The 20,807-nt window shown below is 35.6% G+C and overlaps 1 protein-coding gene across 3 annotated transcripts in view; it reads right to left on the bottom strand.

The window, feature by feature from the left end:
• Window positions 1-20,807, bottom strand: part of LOC110094821 (vacuolar protein sorting-associated protein 54, chloroplastic) — a 99,016-nt gene that overhangs the window by 18,582 nt on the left and 59,627 nt on the right. For 2 of the 3 annotated variants that reach the window (XM_028692764.1, XM_020820151.2), the window contains exon 14: window positions 11,583-11,664. In XM_028692764.1, the coding sequence (XP_028548597.1) occupies window positions 11,583-11,664 (82 nt within the window). Of the gene's footprint in view, window positions 1-11,582; window positions 11,678-20,807 lie in introns of all 3 variants that reach the window. The other variant, XM_028692765.1, reaches the window with a different exon arrangement.

Here is a 20,807-nt window from a genome sequence, read left to right as displayed (position 1 = left end):
TTAATATTAGAAATTCACTACCTTGTACTTAAAGAGGATGGTGTGGGGAATGAAGATGAACCCGATCAGAATCATATGGTTCTGTCATCCCGAGTCATCATGAGTCCTAGTCTACTTAGTCAAAGGAAATAGTTAACTTAAATCGAAAGGTCCTCGTTATCATCCATGGGTTAATTCATACAAGAGTACCTTATAGACTTCGGATGGATGGTTTCCTAAGAGAAGGATTCAAGTCAACCTTAACTTATAGAGGGCTTTGTGCCCTAACAAATCTATCTTATGAATTGTTACCCAAAAGAAGAAAGCTATTGGGGAACATATGGGGCTAAGGCCTTGACCATAATATATTGGAGCAATTTTGGCAGATATTTAAGAATTGACTCCTCCACTTGAGATTTAATTTCAACACGATCATCATCAGGTTACGTTAAAGTAATTTTAAAAGATTTGTACCTTATTGGAATTTTGGAGTGATTTAAAAAAAAAAAAAATAGAGTTCCCTTATGGTTGATATTCATTTTCAATATGGTCATCATCGAGGTTTTAAATAATTCATATTTTTTATTATCTAAGCCTTGTCAATTTGCCCATTTATTGGCAAAGGATCAGGTTTGATCTGAATATATGTAGCATTTTTTAAGCTAAAGCCCCCTCGATTGAGATTCACTTCCAACATGGTCATCATTAGTTTATGTTTTTAGTTGTTTGAACCTTGTTGACTCTGTTGATTTGCTAATGAGTGATCGAGTTAGATTTGAATTTATTTGGCATTTTGATTATAGAGTCATCTCTGGTTGATATTCACTTTAAACAAGTTCTTCATTAGGGATGACATTAAAGTTACTTTTAAAGTGTTTTTTTAGGAGTTCAAAGGCATTCAAAGCATAGAATCCCCTTCGATTGAGATTAACTTTTAATACAGTCATCATCAGGAAACAAAATACTTAGTGTCTTTGATGGTGTTAACCTTGTCGACTCTGTTTGCCCCCTAACAGAGAATTGATTTCAATTATCGATTTTGTGAGTCTTTATACAAATGTTGAAGACAAGAGCTTGTATTATTGTTGTCAGATCCCAAGTCCTGGATAAGAAAAGTGGAGGGTTATGCTATGTAGTCAACAATTAGCATAAAACTTGTCGAATAATCATGACATGAATATTTTAATACAATGAAAAGTATGTAAGAGTTATTGCACCGACACCCGAGTGCAGTGTTAAATAGGCTAGTGTTCCCACATCATGAACGAATGTGAGCAAAGAAGCTAGTCCATAAAATTAAAATTATGATAGAAACTTAGAATATAGATTCCCTTACTGGAAAATTAATGGAATTAATATATATTTTGATTTATAGGAAGATAAATATTCTACGCATTCAAAAAACTAATGAATTGGAAAGAATGTTAAGGGAATTAATAATTTAGGATTTAATCTATGGTATTCTGTTAGGAGTCGTACTAGAAATTGTATATGTGTGATTATTGATAAGAGTTTGAATGATAATGTTGTAAAAATTAATAAAATTAGAGATAAAATTATAGCTTAAAGATTATTTTTAATTCTAAGATTATTAATATTATAAGTGTTTATGCTCCTCAAATAGGTTTGGATATGCGTTCTAAATTAAAATTTTAGAATAACTTAAAAGAATTAATACAAAAGATACCTCTTCATAAAAGACTTTTTATTGGAGGAGATTTAAATGAACATGTTGGTAGAGAGGTAAATAATTATAAAAGCATACATGGTGGCTATGGGTTTAGAGTGACTTATGAAGGTGATAAGATCATATTAAATTTTTAAATAGCTTATGATTTTGTAATTGTTAATACTTTATTTAAGAAAAGAGATGACATCTCATCACTTATAAGAATGGATATAGTAAAATGCGAATTGATTATTTTCTTATAAAAAAAATAAATTGTTTAGATTACAAAGTGATGAAGACATCAGCAGGAGATTCTATCATCGGAAGCAACGCAGAGCGACGGCCTCGATCAGAAGTCTTTATTAGTGTTTCTTTTATTAGTTGTGACGATTGTACCATTTACATGTTTGTGCTTGAGTTGTAGCCCCAAGGGCATTCTTGTCTTTCTTTTCTAGTTGTTTGGAGGCCTATATATAAGGCCCTCATTTTGTATCAGAGATATTGATGATTAAATAAAATTTTTTGATTTCTCTCTAGAGCTTATGAGTTCTTGACTGGTGAAGTCCCTAGGTGTGGGCAAAGAAACACCCACCAGTCACCGAAAGTGTTCGGGGCATGTGGTCCGACTCCGCCTCCCCTCACTCCACCGCCGGCCTCCCTAAACCCCTCCACCCGCCGGCCACTCTCTTCCCCCTCTTCCCCAAAACTGCCAGATAGACACCACCACTAACCATCATCCCCACACCCACTTGACCGAACCCCCTTCCACTAGCCACCATCGGCCACCCCTTGCCTCCTCCTCTCAAGGTGATTTCAATCCAAATTAAACCCTTCCTAATATAACCCACATAATCTAGGAAAGATTTCATCCTTTTTTTTTAAATTCAAATTTGAATTTCAAAACTTTTCTAAATTAACCAGGTTAAATTAGAAAAGTTTTCACCTTGAATCTAATTTAATTTTAAATTAGATTGGACCTCATTATTTCCTTCCTAATTTAGTTTCATGAATTAGGAATCTTTATTAACTCCCACAAATCTCTCCCATCCCCATGCATGCCGCCGGCCCCTCCATGGAATTTCCCTCCTCTCCTCTTTAATCTCCCTCCACTTGAATTTGATTTTCAAATTTCAAATTCTTAAATCCCTTTTGCTATTTTACTAAAATCTGAAACCAATTTCAAATTTTATATTACTTTCCCTCTCCAAACCCTAACCCTAATTCCACAAAAGCAAGCCCCTCTTCCCTTAGTCGCCCCTCCTTCCTTCCTACCTCTTGGAAACCTTGTTGCCTCATAAACTACACTCCAAGAAAGAAGAAGGCCTTCCTCTATCCACAATCCCCTTTACTAGTGCATGGCCGATCTAGGTCGTGATAGTGGATTCCTCTACAACAATCAAGGTTTACTGGATATTCATCAACCCACCTTCTTCGACCACAAACTATAAGTGGATAACTCCGTCGAAGATTACATCAATCGCATCTTATTCATGTTGGCAACATCAATTGAAGATAATCTACCGTCTGGAAGTTGGTGGATCATTTGGTACCCACACACTTCTTCTCCCTCTATGGCAAAATTTCATTGGGCTACTACCATAGGTGCCTTCTCAACTTTGGTGGCATCGTTCAGCTTGCTAAGATTCTTTTTCGCTAATCCTTACAAGACGAGCTTGAGTGAGGGAAACTCAAGGTGACTTTTCAATTTGTTACGTGTCGGATCTCTTGTTTACAATATTTAAGTTTATCTTTATGATTGAGATCATTTTCAATTGATTGTTATTCTATCTTGTAATCGATTGCATTTGCATTATTGATAGCCTTAAGTTTAAGCATCTAATCTTATGAAACATTAGTTTATATTGCAAAGCTTAAATCAATTTTTTTATAATCTCTAATGCAATCCCTACTGGTTTCACATCACAAAGTTTGTAAAGTTATTCCGAGTGAAAATTTATAAATCAAACATCACTTATTAAGTTTGAATTTTAAGATAAAGGGGATGAATATAAAAAATAAAGTAAAACATTATTCTAGAATTAGATGGGATCATTTAAAAAATATTAAAAAAAAATTAGAGTAAAATTTTAGATCTAAAGATTTTGATGGTGCATGAGGAAGCTAAATAGTATATAGGAAAATGTAGCCAATTATATTAAGAATGTTACAATAGATGTGCTTTGAGTATCAAAGGGAAAAGCTCCTAATAGTAAAAATAGTTGGTGGTGGAATCAAAAAGTGCAAGAAAATATAAAAAATAAGAAGATTTATTATAAAAAATTATTTAGAAGTAAAAAACTCTTATAATTGAAATATATATAAAGAGGCTTGTAACAAGTCTAAGAAAGCAATATGCAATGCAAATATTTTAGTTTTTAATGATTTATATAATAAATTAGATATTAAGGCAAAAAATATTTATATAAGTTAACCAAACAAAAAGATAGTAGTAAGGATTTAGTTCAAGTGAAGTACATTAAAAATGATCAAAAAGTGATTTTATTAGAAGATGATATTCAACAAAGATAAGTAATATATTTTGCTAAATTTTTCAATGAAGATTGTGAGAATACTATTGATTTTAGTGCCCTTAGCATCCTAAATGAAAATTAAAATTTTTGTTTTTATCGACGTATAGTAAAACTAAAGTTAGAGATACTTTAAAGAAAATAAAGTGTGGAAAAGTAGTTGATTCTGATGATATTCCAATAAAGGTGTGGAAATGCTTAGGAGATGAAGGAATTTCTTGGCTTACTAAATATTTTAATATTATTTTTAAGATTAAAAAGATGACAGATGAGTGAAGAATGAGTGTGTTGATTCCTATTTTTAAGAATAAATGTGCTGCACAAAATTGTACGAATTATAAAGGAATTAAGTTAATGTGTCATACTTTAAACTATGGCAGATATTTATGGAGCATATGTTACAACATGATACTAATGTTTCTCAAAATCAATTTGGATTCATGCCGAGTAGGTCTACCATGTAAGCTATAAATTTGTTGAGAGGTTTGATGGAGAAGTACAGAGAGAATAAAAAGGATCTTCATATTATATTTATTGATTTAGATAAAGCATATGCTAAAGTTGCAAGAGAGGTGCTATAGAGAGTTCTAGAAAATAAAGGGGTTAATAATGCTTATATTCAAGTCATTAAGGATATGCATGAAGGAGCAGTTACTTGGTTCAAACATAAGATGTAACTCCTGTGGAAGATAAGATTAGAGAAAGTCGCCTAAAATAGTTTGGTCATATAAAATAACGACCTTCCGATGACCCGGTTAGAAAAGTAGATGTATTGGATTTGACTTATGTTAAGAAAGTAGAGGTAGGTAGACCTAAAAAGACTTTATTAGAAAATATTAGAAATGACATTTCTTTATTAGATATTTAGATTTAAATGAAAATTTGACTATTAACATAATACAGAGAAAAAGGATTCATGTAACCGACCTCACATAGTGAGATAAAGGCTTGATGTTATTGTTCTATTTCATTTAAATAGGCATTGAAGTTCTAATATGAACTAAAAATCAAATTATTCGATGGATTTAACGATGGTAATTTCACCTATTGAGCCAAGTTGTGTAAATTCCAACCCATTCAAGGAGAAGAATCAGACTTGAAGTTTAACCCGCATGGCATTCTCGGACCTTTGGATTTAGGAGTTAGATATGGTAGCCGGAGCACATATGAGTGATTTTAAATTTATTTTTTAAATAATGTGCGCACTTAATGGATTTGCACTATGCACTTGCAAGCTTTTTGGTGCACTATGCATATGCATATTTTAATTTATTAGCATGCTTTTTGATGCACTTGCATAATACACTTGCACGCATATCAGTGCATCACAAGATTTTTAATATAATGCCCATTATTAGGTTGTTGCACATTTCTCAAGGTAGTGACTCATTTCTTAATGCAGTAGCACTCTCCACAAGGATGTCACATTCTTCACAAGCTTGTTGCATGCTTAAGTTTTAGAAAATTGTATTTTAATATATGCGATATTTTAAAATATTTAAATTTGATTATTTTGCATGAGTACTTGTTGGGATTCGTGTAACATTTCATTTTGAAATTCAGGAAACTCCTATCCGCATGTGCGTTAGTGTTCCGAATATAGTGGCATGAAATGAAGGCGAATTAGGCTTCATTTTAAGTACTACTGAAGGAGAATTTTTTTTCCCATATAGGAATTTTAATAATGCAAGAGGCCTACGAAACCAATCATTATCTTTTGATTATTACAATTTTCATCAATACATAAATGATTGTAACATTTGTCTATATATGGGTTTTATAAATGCAAGCATGGCCAATTAGTTATCCTTAACTCTATAAAAATAGAGAGGACGATTCATTTCATTTTTCATTCCATTATAATTCAATGAGTGAGTCTATGAGGTTTACAATTATTTTAGTGCTGGTGGGAAGGTTTTGCGCTCGTAATCGAGCTCTTTACAGTTGTCACAAGTTCCCAACAAGCCTATTTTGTTTTTATAAATTTTATTAAATTGCATTTTTATTTTAAATGTCATTAAATTTTGTTCCTGTGAGTGCATTCAATCTGAATTCGACAACCTCCTGACGTCTACCCCATTTAGGAAAAATTTTGAGAGGTGAGCATGTCCATGATGCTTATCTAAAGCGAGATGATCGATATCAGGCCACACTGCAGAGGGTCTTCTTCACCAACACCCTTATCAAAAGCATGTGGGGTCTTCATCACTTGCACAAACAAATTTACCCACCACGCTTATCTGAAATGGGTGGGTACTTCATTCTGGTATTTCAGATTTATACCTTGCACAAGGCGGCGGTGATGACAAGACGAGGAATGGCGAGGTCAAAAAAACATTGCTTTTTTTGTCTTTTTATAATAATAATAATAATGTAAAACCCAAAATAATGCCATTTAAGACCTCACACACTTTTCGACGTGTCACAACAAGTTTTAAGTGAAAAATTCAAAGTTGTCTGATTTGACGAAAATAATTTTATAAAATTCTACGCAAAATTCTGAGCAATTTGATATAAAGAACATATATTAAAATTCGCTTAATTTTGAAATTAAAAATATTTGAAGTTATAATATACCGAAAGTACCCCTAAGCATTATTAAAGCGAATATGGTTTAAGTGAGGGCATTTATGTCATTATGTAATTAAAACTAGCTCTCGTCCCTCTTAAGGGGACAAAATTTGTTCGTTCGGCCGAAACCCGAAACCCAGAGAGAAAGGAAGGGCGGATGGGCATGACGGCGGGGAGGCTTTGGGCGGCGGTTTCCGGCGAAGCTTTTTGAGAGAAAACGAAGAGGGAAGCCAGTAGAAGTCTAAGGTACGTTCCTAAACCTATAAATCTTCTTTTTCCTCTTAGATTTTTTAAGGAGAAAATTTTAGGGTTTGTGAATAAACTTAGAAATTCTTAGAGGAACTTAGGAGAAATGTTAGAGAAGATTTAGGAGATATTTTTATGCATGAAAACAAAGTTTTTCTTTAAAAGTACTGAGATAGAAAAATTAGGATTTTTCCCCTAAAATTTGAAATTTTGAAAGTGCATTTGCAAATGTGGTTCCTAAGAGTCCTAAGAGGGTTTTAAGAAAAGAAATTGAGTTTTTCTTATAAAATAGTATTTTCCTATTTTCTAATTATTTTAAATCCGAAAATAGAAATTATTTTAAATTAATTTAGGTTATGAAAAAATGGTTAATTTAGTTAAAAATGTAATTAGGCCAAAATATGAGATTTTAGAATTGTTATATGCTTTATGTTTTAAATGAGAGGGAGAGAAAGAGAACCTTTAGAAGTTTTATAGGAGTAAGATTCATTGAATTTGAGAAGATTAGCTTTAACCATAGGTGTCAATGGCGCAAAATAGCGCGAGCCATGGCGCACGGCGCGGCACAGCGCACCTACTGCGCCATGTTCATGGCGAGGCGCATGTGTTTAAAATAACGCGTGCTATTTGCGCCACATGTGAGCCATGGCGCATTGCGCACGACGCAAAATAGTGCGCCAAATTGTTTTTAAATTTTGGTATACTTATGAATATTTTTTATACCGCTCGGTACCACTAATTACATGCTCTGTACCGCTCGGTACAACTCGGTACAACTAGGTACACGCTCGGTACCGCTAGGTACATGCTCGATATCGCTAAATACATGCATGATACCGCTCGGCACATGCTCGGTACCGCTCGGTACATGCTTTGTACCACTCGGTACAGCTCGGTACAATTAGGTACACGCTCGGTATTGCTAAGTACATGCATGATACCGCTCGGTACCGCTATGTAAATGCTCGGTACCGCTCGGTACATGCTCAGTACCGCTAGTATCACTATGTACAGCTTGGTACAACTAGGTACACGCTCGGTATCGCTAGTTACATGCTTTGTATCACTCGGTATAGCTTGGTACAACTAGGTAGACGCTCGGTATCGCTCCCTAATTTCCATACAAACGAACTTCAAAATTTCTCTTACAAACCCCTGCAAGGGCAGCGCCCCCTTGGACCCCCGGCAGCCCCCATATTATGTTTCTTTTATCTAAATTTGTTTGCTTTTAGGTGATCATAAAATGTCAGATTCAGTTCTTATAGGATTATGAAGTAGCGGTACCGAGGGTGATTCCCAAGAAGAGTAGATTAAATTCTTATTTGATCTTTTAAAAAAAAGATTATAGTATTTGAATTATGAGATATTTGAATGTTACTTAGTCGAACTTATATATGTTATGGTTGTCTTTTAATATTATGATAGCTTGTATTTCATTTTTAATAATATTTCATATTCATGCTTATTATTTTATAATTTTTATATAGCTTGCGCCATGTTCAAAATAGCGCGCGCCGCGCCGTGCGCTATGCGTCATGGCTCCAAATGGACCTTTGCGCCATGGTACACCATTCGCCGTTAACAGGTATGACTTTAACCGTTGAATATTAAAATATTTTCTTATAGGTGTTATTTGTGGTGATCTCTAAGGAAGGAGGACTAGCATAGAGAAGCAATTTCCTAATTTCTTGTAAGTATACATGGTTCTTTGTTTACAATAATGACTTTAGTTTCTCTCAAGTTATATGATTTGAAAGATCAAACATGTTTATTAAAGTTTTACTCTTGTCTAATGTTGATCATGAAATTTATATGTTACATTTTATGGCATTATTATGCAAAGTTCATATGCTATAGAAATGAGATGATATGATTATGTTATGATTATTATTGAATGCTTGTATGTGCATGCTGAATTGATGGAGCTCACCCCCTTATAGTACTAGCTGAGGACGCTGTACTCGTGCACGTTAAAATGGTAAAGGATATGGAAAAGGAAATTGTAAAGGAATACCTTTATGGTACTAGATGGTGGCTCCTGTGACGGTTGTAATATATACGAAATGAGAAAGCTAAGTATATTGATATGAATATAGAAATGATAAAGAAATATATGGTTTTATGACATGATACGTTTAATGATATATTTATAAGAAATCAATTTATGTTATGTTTTAAATAAAATGTGATATATAGCATATTGTTCATTTTTCCTTGATTACTGTAATTTAGAATCGTGTCTTACTTACTGAGCTTCGGCTTACTGTTAGTTGTTAATATTTTTCAGATGTAATTACTTTAAACCAAAATGAGTAGAATGAGTGAAAATGTATACTGTATGAGATGAGCTCCTAAAGAAAGGTAACTTTATGAATATCAATGATTTTATATTTATTTGTTTTCAAATTTGATGTTTTAGAGGCTCTTTCAAATGTTAAGGTGATAGTTTTAGGAATTAGATATTTTAGTCTACAGTCCGACCTCCGTTCCCGCCTCGCCTATGTAAGCTCACCGGACCGGGTCGTGACAAATAATAATAATAACAGAGAGGGGAGAGAGAGAGAGAGAGAGAGAGTATACATAGGAAATGGAGGTTAGGTGTGTGTGTAGCTGAGTGGGTAGGTAGTGCAGAGATCGAGGATGTGAGTACCTATTGGGTGGTTGGATATGGAATGCAGGTGATTTTGAGTTCTTAGTTAGAGAGAAAATAGGGGAGAAGTGGAGAGATTTGTTTGACTAGAGAATGTTGAGTTTATATAGGGGAGAAGGGTTTGGCCTCGGGAGAAGAGCTGTAGGCTGATAGTAGGTGGGCTAGGCTGCAGTTTGGTTGAGGCGAGGAACTATTGCGTTTAATTGTTGAGGGAAGGAAAGTTAGGTTTACGAACAGAGAGGAAGGGAGCGGAAGCTAAAGTGCAAAAGGGGACAATCAGCCTTGTGGGAGTGGAGATCGGCAATTGGGGATGTTGTCGGGCACTAGAGTTGGGAGGTGTTCGCTAGGGGTCGCATGTTAGGAGCAGGAAGAGAGAGAGGAGGACAATGAGAATAGGAGAGTTGGGGGTCGAGAGCAACGTGTAACTACGAAAAAACGAGTGTGTAATCTTTTATTATTATTATTTATGTCTGACGAAACATCTACTTCGCCACTACAGTCACGTAGGGATACGACAGTTTTGGTAGCTGGCTGATATGATATAAAAATTATAATAATTTTTTATTTTATATATATATATATATATATATGTGTGTGTGTGTGTGTATAATATAATAGATATTATATAATCATTTTTTGTGATTTTCGTGACTGAATGCATCGGTGTGACCGGTTTCGCAAATGGATGAAGTTTTGGGGGTTTAATGCACGATCGAGGCGCTCTAATGTTCGCTCCGAGCAACGTGTCAGTTAGTTGTCTTCCTCGGTGTGGTCCCTTAACCGTGACACATATACGGGGGTCAATATTACTTATTAAACCTAAATAATGCTAGCTTGGGTATAAGAATAAGCCAAAGTTATTCACAATGATTGACAATAAATAGGAGTAAACCATGCAAAAAGTTACATGTGTTTCAAATGGCTATCATAATCATTATGCATATGTGACATCAAAAGAAAAGGACTCCCAACTCGGTACTCTTTTACTTGTTTTTAACCATTTTTTCTGCGGATCCATGCCTTGTTTTTCCCACAAGAAAACATCATAATGCAGCTTCTGCAAACAGATATTGGGATAGCAGATGAAAGTTCAACGGGTAGAATTCTCAACCTTATCCAAGGTGTCGTACCTCCAATACCAGACTGGCCATATGATATACACCTTACGACCACCACAGAAGTTTTCATTAAGAAAAATAAAATACATGTTGTCAATGTTTTCATAGAAACCAAATGCTGGTTCTAGAGTGTGTTAAATTCTACATTTATGAACATTCCCTTAAGAGTAACATACACATTCACCTAAGCTGTAAGAGAGCTGATAGATAAAGACTAAGAATGTGCCAAGAAGAGGCATTATCTAAAGCATGTTTAACAACTGATAAGTTCAAAACGATATAGATATGAGATAAAATTTAACCTTGAATAATAAATGATAAGCGCTGTACACCATTTCTAGGCAAATTATAATGAAGTCTTCTATGAAATTCTTAATGAAAACCAAATATCCACAAGGTTTAAGAATTCAAATTTCATTTCAATTTTGTTACAAACTGAATGAAATGTCAGCATGAAATCAAACATTACCACAACGGCAACAAACATATATAGTTTTTTTATGTAACATTAAGCTGCAATATAAATTTCAATCATCAAAATTTATAGAAAGCTTTCAATAAAACAAGGAACACTGTTGTTTTAGGTCCCTAGATGATCATACAAATTAATAGAGCTAAATCATACAGCATTACAGACTCATAGGTCAATGCATATGATGAAACCATAAAAAAGAAAATGAGAATAAATGCATGCATCTATCAATAAAAGCCAAAAGGAGAACTCTAGAGAGCAAAGCTAATCAGCTCTTACTAATAACATATCAAAGGGAAAACCAAAGAAGCATACTCAAAAAGAAAAATTCATGGTCAAGGCATGTTACCTGGCATGATAGCATAAATAAAACTGATAATTTGGCTTGCCAGAGCTAAGTGCTTCGATGTTATAGACTTCAAGCCAGACACCTGAAACCGAAAACTAGCATACATGTAGTTAAGAGATTAAACGCATGGGGTAAATCATTTAAGTTTGTAAATAGGTTAGCTTCAGAGAAAAGGATCAAAATGATAAATCATTTAAGTCTGTAATACTCTCATTGTGGGACTATTTTGACTTCTTTTTAAAAAATTAAGAGGCCAAAATAATCTTTTAATATAATGGAAGATTATTTTGGTCTTTCATAAATAGTCAATAGATCATTTTGATCATTTTCTCATTAGCTTCATAGTCTGTATCAACTCCTATGTCAATTTTTTTTCAAATAAATCTGTTGCATCAGTTTGATTAAATATACACCAATATTTGTTTACCCTTTTAATTCCTTAGAAAATAATATGCACAAGCAAATCTTCCTAAGCCAAAGCGGATTAAACAGAATTCCATGGAAAATAGGTGTTAAGTAAAGAATATAAATTTTGGCCTTACACTGTAAAGAAAAAAAATGACAAAACTATTTAGCCAGATTTATAGTATCAGCGCTTTATGGTGCCAAATGTTGGCCATTTAAAGAGAAGCATAATACTAAGTTAATTGTTGCAGAGATGAGGATGCTTTAGGTGGATGAGTGGCTTTACCCATAGAGATAGGATACAAAATGAGCACATATGTGAAAAGGTTGGAGTAGCTCCAGTGGAAGATAAGATTAGAGATAGTCTCCTTAGATGGTTTTGTCACATTAAAAGGAAGCCTTCCGATGACCCGGTTAGGAAAGTTAGGGTATTAGATTTAACTTATGTTAAGAAAGGTAAAGGTAGACCTAAAAAGACTTTGTTAGAAAATATTAGAAATGATGTTTCTTTATTAGATTTAAATGAGAACATGATGGCGAAAAAGGATTCATGTAGCAGACCAAACGAAGTAGGACAAAAGCTTGATGTTGTTGTTGTAGTATATTCTTTGAATATTTTCAGGTAAAGAATGGATTCAAGAGGACACTCAACAGGTTTCTCCACAAAGGATTTAGAAATTTTAAATATGAAGAAGGCACAATTGAAACATTATTTCTCAAATGAGGAAAGAGAAGAATGATTAATATAAAGCTTGCTAAATTTTTTGTTTAGAAGACTTTGGTGACCAAGAGTCTTTGCATGATAGGTGAATAATGAATCCAAAAATGTGATGGTTTGATTCATAGAGCTTCAGCAACTCTATTTCAACCAATCACCATAAAACTTCTTGGTCATGTTTGATCCTCCTTTTGCTATGAGAGAAATTAGAGCACATATGCATTCATTCAATCAATGAAAATGAACAAAATTACTCCATCATGAGATGAAAATTTAGTTTATGGGAATACAAACTTTTATCTTCTATAAAAAAAACTCAAGTATATACGAAAGGAGAAAACAAGAGGTGGGATGTTGCTGGAGATGGGTTTTAGTCCCTTAATGATACGAGAATATTGTAAACAACAAATCTTTTTCTTGATCGGCCAGAATTAGAAGCAATGATATTTAATGATAATATTAAAGACTAAAGATAAACCCCTAAAGAAGCTAATCCTATTACATTTTGTATTGAATAGTTGAAGCTTTACCATGTACTAGATAGTTTATGTTTATTTTTTTTATGTTATACTAGATATGCTAACATTATCATTGTCAGATTTCAAGTCCTGGATTAGAAGAGTAGAGGGTTGCGTTAAGTAGTCGACAGCCAATGTAAAACTTATCGAATAATCATAACATGAATCCTTTAATACATTGTGTTAATGCTAGGGCATTCTATGGAAGTGATGTTGTGGGCTCAAAAATTCGTGCCCCAATCTCCCCTGCTTCTTTCGAGGAGTTTTAATGAATTAAGTTCTGGGGTAAATTTTCAGAAGACAGATTGGGTTGAGAATAAGAAACTACCTAGAGATTTCTCCCCCATTTTGCAATGACTTTATGATCTAAGTTCTGGTTTCCTATATGCATAAGCCCTTATAATTAATTACCCCTCCCAATCATGAGAGAGAACTTTCGAATTAAGGCTAGTCATCAAATGAATACATCATATCCTAAGATACGTGATATTCGTCATATAGTAGCAATATGGGTTTAGATAATTGAGAGTTTGATATATAAAATTGAAAATTTCATCATCTCACACTTAAAGTGGATGGTGGGGGGGAATGATGATGAGTCCGATCCAGATCCCATGATTCCTTCGTCTCGGGCCATTGTAGTCCCTGGTCTACTTAATTGTAGGAGATAGTAGACCCAACTTGATAGAAGGATCCTTGTCGGCAGTCAGGGGTTGCTTCGTCTAAGGGTACCTTGTAGACTTAGGGTGAGTATTTATCTAAGGGGATAAATTTGAATCTACCTTAGCTAACAGAGGGGCTTGTGCCCTATCAAGCATATTCTATTAATTCATGTCACAAGGACTTAATATCATTTGGGAGCATACTAGCACTGAGTATGACTATAATATAATGATGCCATTTTGCGACAAAACCACTCAGTTTAGAGGGTCTCGGTTATAATTGTTTACCTGTGGTGTCATTTAACCGCAAAAATCACGGTATGGTGACATTTGGCGAAAAAACCACTAGTTAGAGGACACGTGCCACGTCCTTGCTGGCAATAGACTGTTTTAGAATGAATCATAGTGATATTCTAGACCAGATATTAACTCTTTGTGAGCTGAAGTGATATTTAAATTTGTCCACTTCGGTAAATTATTGCGAAGGGTGGATGGATTTTGCTTTAAGTATTTGATAATTAGTTTTAATTTTAAATATCTTATATTCTTGTATTTTTTATTTTTGATGGGCATTTGAAGGTATTTTTAAATGTTTGTGGCCTCCTCTGTTTGAAATTTTCTGTTAACATGATCATCATCAGGGAGTTTTATTAGTTGAACCTTGTCGACTTTGTTTTATTTGCCGACAGATGATCGGGTTCATTGTAGGCTTGGTGCCATTGATAAAATATTGAGAATTAATCCCTCCAATTGAAATTTACATTCAACACGGCTATTATTGAAATATTTCTTGGTTATTTCATTTTTACTTATAGAACATTGTCGACTATACCTACTTATCTGCAGAGGATCGGGTTCGTTGCAAGCTTTATGCATTTATGAGCAAATTTTCTTTGTTATGTGCTTTGAAGGCCTAATATGAACTCTAAAACAAATATTCTTGTCAATGCCACAGCCATATATCTGTTTAACAGTTCGAGCCGTGCCAACTCCTATCCACTTGCATATGAGGATCGGGCTTGAACTTAAGTTTATCACTTGACCCATGTAATAACCTCAGACATCACATGTGTATTTACAACACGCTTGTCAGGCCCCATGCGGGTATATGTTGTTACATGTATATTGCATGATGCATTCGCGTGTATACAAGATACGATCTTTGAAATACAATTGTAGTGTCAAATGAGATACTGGAGTGAAACTCTCTGCTTATTATAAATGCATGCGGGGGTATATTTGAATGTAAATATAGTGTCAAATGACACACTGGAGTGAAACCCCTGCATATTATAAAAACATGTGGGAGGTCCTTTAACATGCAACAACAAAGTCGGATAACATGCTCGTACTATGTAAGTTACGACACATGCACATGCAACATATTAGTATGTAAATGCAATGCATTTTCTACATCTCACAATGCTGGATAGTAAGTTTAAATGAATTATCATGCATGTAGCAATGCATATATGAGGGGCATTTTAAAATACTTGCATGCAATGCAAAGGGGTGTTTTGTATTTTTTGATGTAGCCGGCTATATAGGTGACCATTGCTGCCAAATGTGCGGGGTTTTATTTTGGGATTTATAGACACCTTCTATCTGCTTGTATGAATATTGCAGATCCGGTGGCGCGACATTACGCTTCAGCGATCCGTGATTTTTACTATTGATTCCCTATTTTTGCTTACAGGTGAATCGTAGCGTTGTCACCCGACTGTCATGACCTCATTGTTCTGATGCAGGCCCCCTTTCACATTCTTCGGGAAATCAAATCTACAAGTCATATAGTCCTTGCTTAGACTAGACGAGGACATTCAAATTGCATGAAACCCTTTTGTGATAAATGAGGCATCATAATCTAATGAAACCAAAGGCTTGACTTATGCATCGTTAGGCTTCTTTGGCTTATGACAAGGTGATCTACTCGAAGTATGGGCATGATAGGATGCAAGATCATCTTCAATGTCCTAATGAAATTCTTATATCTGGTATGTGTATGGGAGCTTCTTCTGTAGCTCTTGACATAGCAACCAAGAATGGCTCCTTCCATTCCACCGCTGCTTCATTTAATTCTATGCATTTTAATGTGCATATATGACGCTGAACTGTGCGACTTAGATCTCCAGATATTTGTTCCCCCTTCAAAGGAAGCAATATTTCTCCGGGAGTAATAATAAAGATGATCGAATGACGTATTTCTTCTTCAACTATTCATTCTTTGACCCAACATAATTATTCAACTTTACATGCTTCATGCCACAACTAGAATCTTCTGATGACATATCAATGGATTTCCTTCATATATCGGGTCACCTTTATACCCAACTGTCAATATCAAAGCCTTTTCGAATCATCAATTGGAGGACTCAGTTGTAGTAATCAATAAAACTTTCAGGTAAGGTAAAGTGAACACGCTTCTATGCTTATTGGGGGGGAGGGGGCTGCCACACCCGCTGCCTCTCAATCATCGCTGCTATAAGTGCCCTTCCATTGTATTCATCTGCATGTTGTTGTTGACCACCAGTGACATGGGGGGTACATCTTAGGCTTCGTTTGGGACGGCTTTTTTACTGCTTTCTAAAACAGAGTTTTAGTACAAAATTTTTTATTTTTGTATTAAAACTCCGTTTTAGAAAGCAATGAAAAAGCCGTCCCAAACAAAGCCTTAATCGTCGCTGTTATAGGTGCCCTTCCAGTGTGTTCATCTGCATGTTGTTATTGACCACCGGTGACCTGCATTTATTGTCGCTTTCCCTCCACTTGTTGGTCGACAGCATGTATCGGGTCCTACAGTAGCTTGTAGATCTTTGTACCTGTTGCACGTTGTTTGTTATTACTCACAGGTGGACTATTGCAACTTAACAAATCTCCTACAAACAACAAATCTCCTACAATTGTTTGTACGTGTTGTGTTCGAGTCCACAGGAGACCTGTTGTACTCAAGACATACCAACTGTTGTTATCCACAAATATGTTATATCAATCATCTTTGCTTGCATTCAAATCAGTACATTCATCTAATGTCATTGTTTAAAATTGCGCAAAAAGAGGCACGCCTCAACGTAATTTCGCACCTTTAAGCCTCAAAGCCCACGCAATGCGTTCAGGATTTGAGGCGTACGCCTCAAGTTTACTAAGGCCCGCCTCACCTCAAGGTTTAGAGGCGTCCGCCTCTAAAAATAAAAAATAAAAAGCTAACCTAATATATATTTGTTCGGTTCGGACCCCCCAACCCTCCCGGGCTCTTCCGTCATTTCCCGAAAACAGGTTTCTACCATCTTCTTCGAGCGACCTTTTTTCCCTCTTCGTTCGGCGTCGGCTTCCTTCCACCGTGAGTTGCTCTTTGCCTATTGCTTGGAGTTATCTTCTAACGCGAGTTGGGCTGGAGTCTCCTTCGACCAACCGCTGAAAGCTCTTATTCTTCATGGAAATACAAGATCGGAGCGTTCTGCAATAAGGACATCCATATTCTACTGAGTAAGATTCCACAATCGATCTGTCTGCCACTTTCATTGCGTTTTTGCAACGCTTTTATTGCGCATTCACTGTGCTTTTGTTGTGCTTTTGTTACGCTCTTGTTGGGCTTTCATTGCGCTTTTGCTGCGCTTTCACTCCGCTTTTGCTGCGCTTTCACTCCGCTTTTGCTGCGCTTTCACTCTTACAATAAAATTTTATTCCGGGGGTGCTGCCCCCGGAAACCCTCGCAGCAGCGCCCCCGGAAACCCTCGCAGCAGCGCCCCCTTGGACCCCCGACAAATCAGTATATTGTTATATTCATCATCTTTAGTAATAGTTATTAGTGTTAGTCTGCTTCTTGATGTAGACAAATGGGGGGTCAACTCAGGTCCAAAATAAATCAATTTTGACCTCCCTCGAGTTTAAAAGCTCAATCATTTTGAGCTGAAATTTTAGCTCATTTATGAGCTGGTCTTTAGTTCATTTATTGAACTAAGGGTTAGCTCATTATTAGCTATGATTTTAGTTCATATTTATCTTATATTAAATAAATTTTTTATGCTTTTTATGTTTTTAATTATGTAGGTATCTTGGAATTTCAAACCGGCTTTTGGAATTCCAAGAAATGTCTTTTCCCATGCGGTGGCTCCTTGGCTTCCTCCCTTGGGTTACTGTTTTCCGTGCCTTGCCTCTTGGATTTCCGGCCGGCCGCTGGTTTTCCGTGCTTGGGCTCTTTCCCGTGACTGTGGCGCCTTCATTCCGGGCGGTCTCCTTAGCTCCCGTGGTTGCCTCTTCGGTTCCTTGGCTTGGGCTTTTTTTATGAAAAGTATTTGGGTTTAATGCTAAGTCTTTTAGAATTCCAATGGGAATTTATTAGGAGTCTCTTTGTATTCCCCTTTCATACATATATATATGGGGGGTATTGTATTGTTTTAAAAGAGTGAATGAAATGTTATTTTTGGAAAAGCTATAACCCGCGGGTTTGCTTGGAAAAGCTTGCGAGCTTTGTCCGTCTTCTTTCTCATCCCCTCTGGAAATCCTGCGGGCTCTTTCCAACCTTTTGTCTTGGCTTCTAATCTCTTCGTCTCTCTGCAAGTGCCACTCCACCTGTATCTTTCTTCCAAGTGCAGCAACTTTAGGGTGTCGTCTTTAATGTTAAGTTTGCAAGTCGTCGTCGTTTGTAAAGTTTTGTAATCTCTCTTTTTAGTTTATTTTAAAATGTAAGAGTTTGTTCCTCTTCCCCCTTCTTCTTCGTCATTTTCGTGTAGTGGGTCGTGATCTCCCATGCGGGCGAGGGATATAGGCTCCCCTATATTTCTTTCCCCCACCACTTCTTCATGAGTGTATGCTTTATATAAGTTTTCTTAATATAAAATAAGTGAAGTATTATGTTTAGGGATTCGATATATTGCAGTAATATATTGTTCTCATCAAGGATGGTCAGAAGTAAGGATAAAGCTGCATCAAGTCATAGAAAAGATCCAGCATGGAAACATATCACTCAGGTGGATGTAAGGGGAAGTGATAAAACACATATCTATCTAAAATGCAACTACTATGATAAAGTTGTGAAGGGGGTGGTGTGACTAGGATGAAGGATCACCTTTCAGGATCTCACAAGAATGTTGCTCCATGCTCCAAAGTTCTTGATACTGTAAGGGAGGAGATAAAGTCATACATAAATAAGTCTACCACTTTAAAACATCTTGCACAGAAGAAATTTGAGGATAGAGTTGATGTTGGCTCTTACTATGGGAGTGAGTGCAGCGTTAGGGATTCATCTTCTTCGATGAAGCCCATTTCATATAGGGGTGTTAGAAGGCCGATGGATCATTATATGGTGGACACACAGAGGATAGGCCTCCTACTACATAGAAGATGACCCCAGAAAATGCAAGGGAGGCACGGACAAGAGTGTATAAGGATATAGGTAGATTTTTCTACGAAAATACAATTCCATTTAATGTTGCAACATCACCTGTCTATTACAACATGATTCGTTCAGTTGGAGCATTTGGGAGAGGGTTCAAACCTCCAACCATGTATGATTTGAGAACATTGATTCTGAAGGAGTTGGAAAGCACTAATAAAAGCATCGAAGATATTAAGAGGACTTGGGCCCAAACATGAGTAACAATTATGTCAGATGAGTGGTCTGATATCAAACATAGAAGTCTGATCAATATTCTCATTAATAATCCTTGTGGTATTGTGTTTTTAAGGTCAGTTGAAGCATTTGACAAGGTCAAAGATGTTGAGTTCATATTTTGATTATTATATAGTATTATTGAGAGGTTGAAGAACATTTGGTTGTACAAGTTGTGACAGATAATGCAAGTGCTTACAAGACAGCAGGTAACAAATTTATGGAGAAGAGGAAACATCTATATTGGACTCCATGTGCTACACATTGTATAGATCTGAATCTTGAGAAGCATGAAACACTACCTCAACATAAGAATGCACTTACTAAAGCAAAAAATAACCAAATTTCTTTACAACCACTTTTGGATTCTATCTCTTTTTTCAAAGAAATATATTCTAAGGTTAGTAGTAACAAAATTTTCCATTGCTTACTTGACCTTAGAGAGCATGCTGGATGCTAGACAACCTTTAGAGGCTATGTTCACATCTACATAGTGGTTGAGTTGTGTTTGGGCGAAAGAAAACCGAGGGAAAAGAGAATAGAAAGATTGTTTTAAATGATAGAGTTTGACAAAGTATCTTATATGTCATTACAACCACTAGACCTTTGGTTCAAGTTTTAATGATGGTGGATACTGAAAAGAAGTCAACAATGGGTTTCATCTATAATGTCATAGATGAAGCCAAAGAAATGATTGCCTCCAACTTAGGAGACGAAGAGGGTAGCTTTAGGAAAATTTGGAATATTATTGATGATACGTGGAAGCTACAACTTCACCGGCACTTGCATGCAGCTGGTTACCACCTAAATCCTTAATATCAATATACAGAAAACAAGTCTTCAAACCCTGAAATAAAGTTGGGTTGTATCATTGCATAGATCGGCTAATAAGTGATGTAACTGAAAGGTCAAATGCTGACATACAATTGGTACCTTTTAGGAACAAAGAAGGCTTTTTTGGATTACAACAAGCAAAGGATACAATTGTCAAATGATCTCCAAGTAATTTTATTTAATATTTTAAACATTTATTTAAAAATTATTTTTTCGCACTAATTAAAGTCTCTTATATAAATATTAGTTGAGTGGTGAATTCAATTTGGCGATGGGACTCCAGAATTGCAGCATTTTGCTGTGAAAAGTTTGGGCTTGACATGCTCTTCATATAGTTGTGAAAGAAAGTGGAGTACTTACAACCAAGTACATACAAAGAGGAGAAATTGCTTATCCACATTGAGGATGAATTCACGAGTGTACATTATGTACAATAGGAGACTCAGAGATAGAAATTTGAAGAAAAAATGATTAATGGAT

This window comes from Dendrobium catenatum, unplaced genomic scaffold (genome assembly GCF_001605985.2).
Source record: "Dendrobium catenatum unplaced genomic scaffold, ASM160598v2 original_scaffold_273153, whole genome shotgun sequence".
Taxonomy (NCBI): domain Eukaryota; kingdom Viridiplantae; phylum Streptophyta; class Magnoliopsida; order Asparagales; family Orchidaceae; genus Dendrobium; species Dendrobium catenatum.
This window is presented reverse-complemented; position numbering and strand designations above follow the sequence as displayed.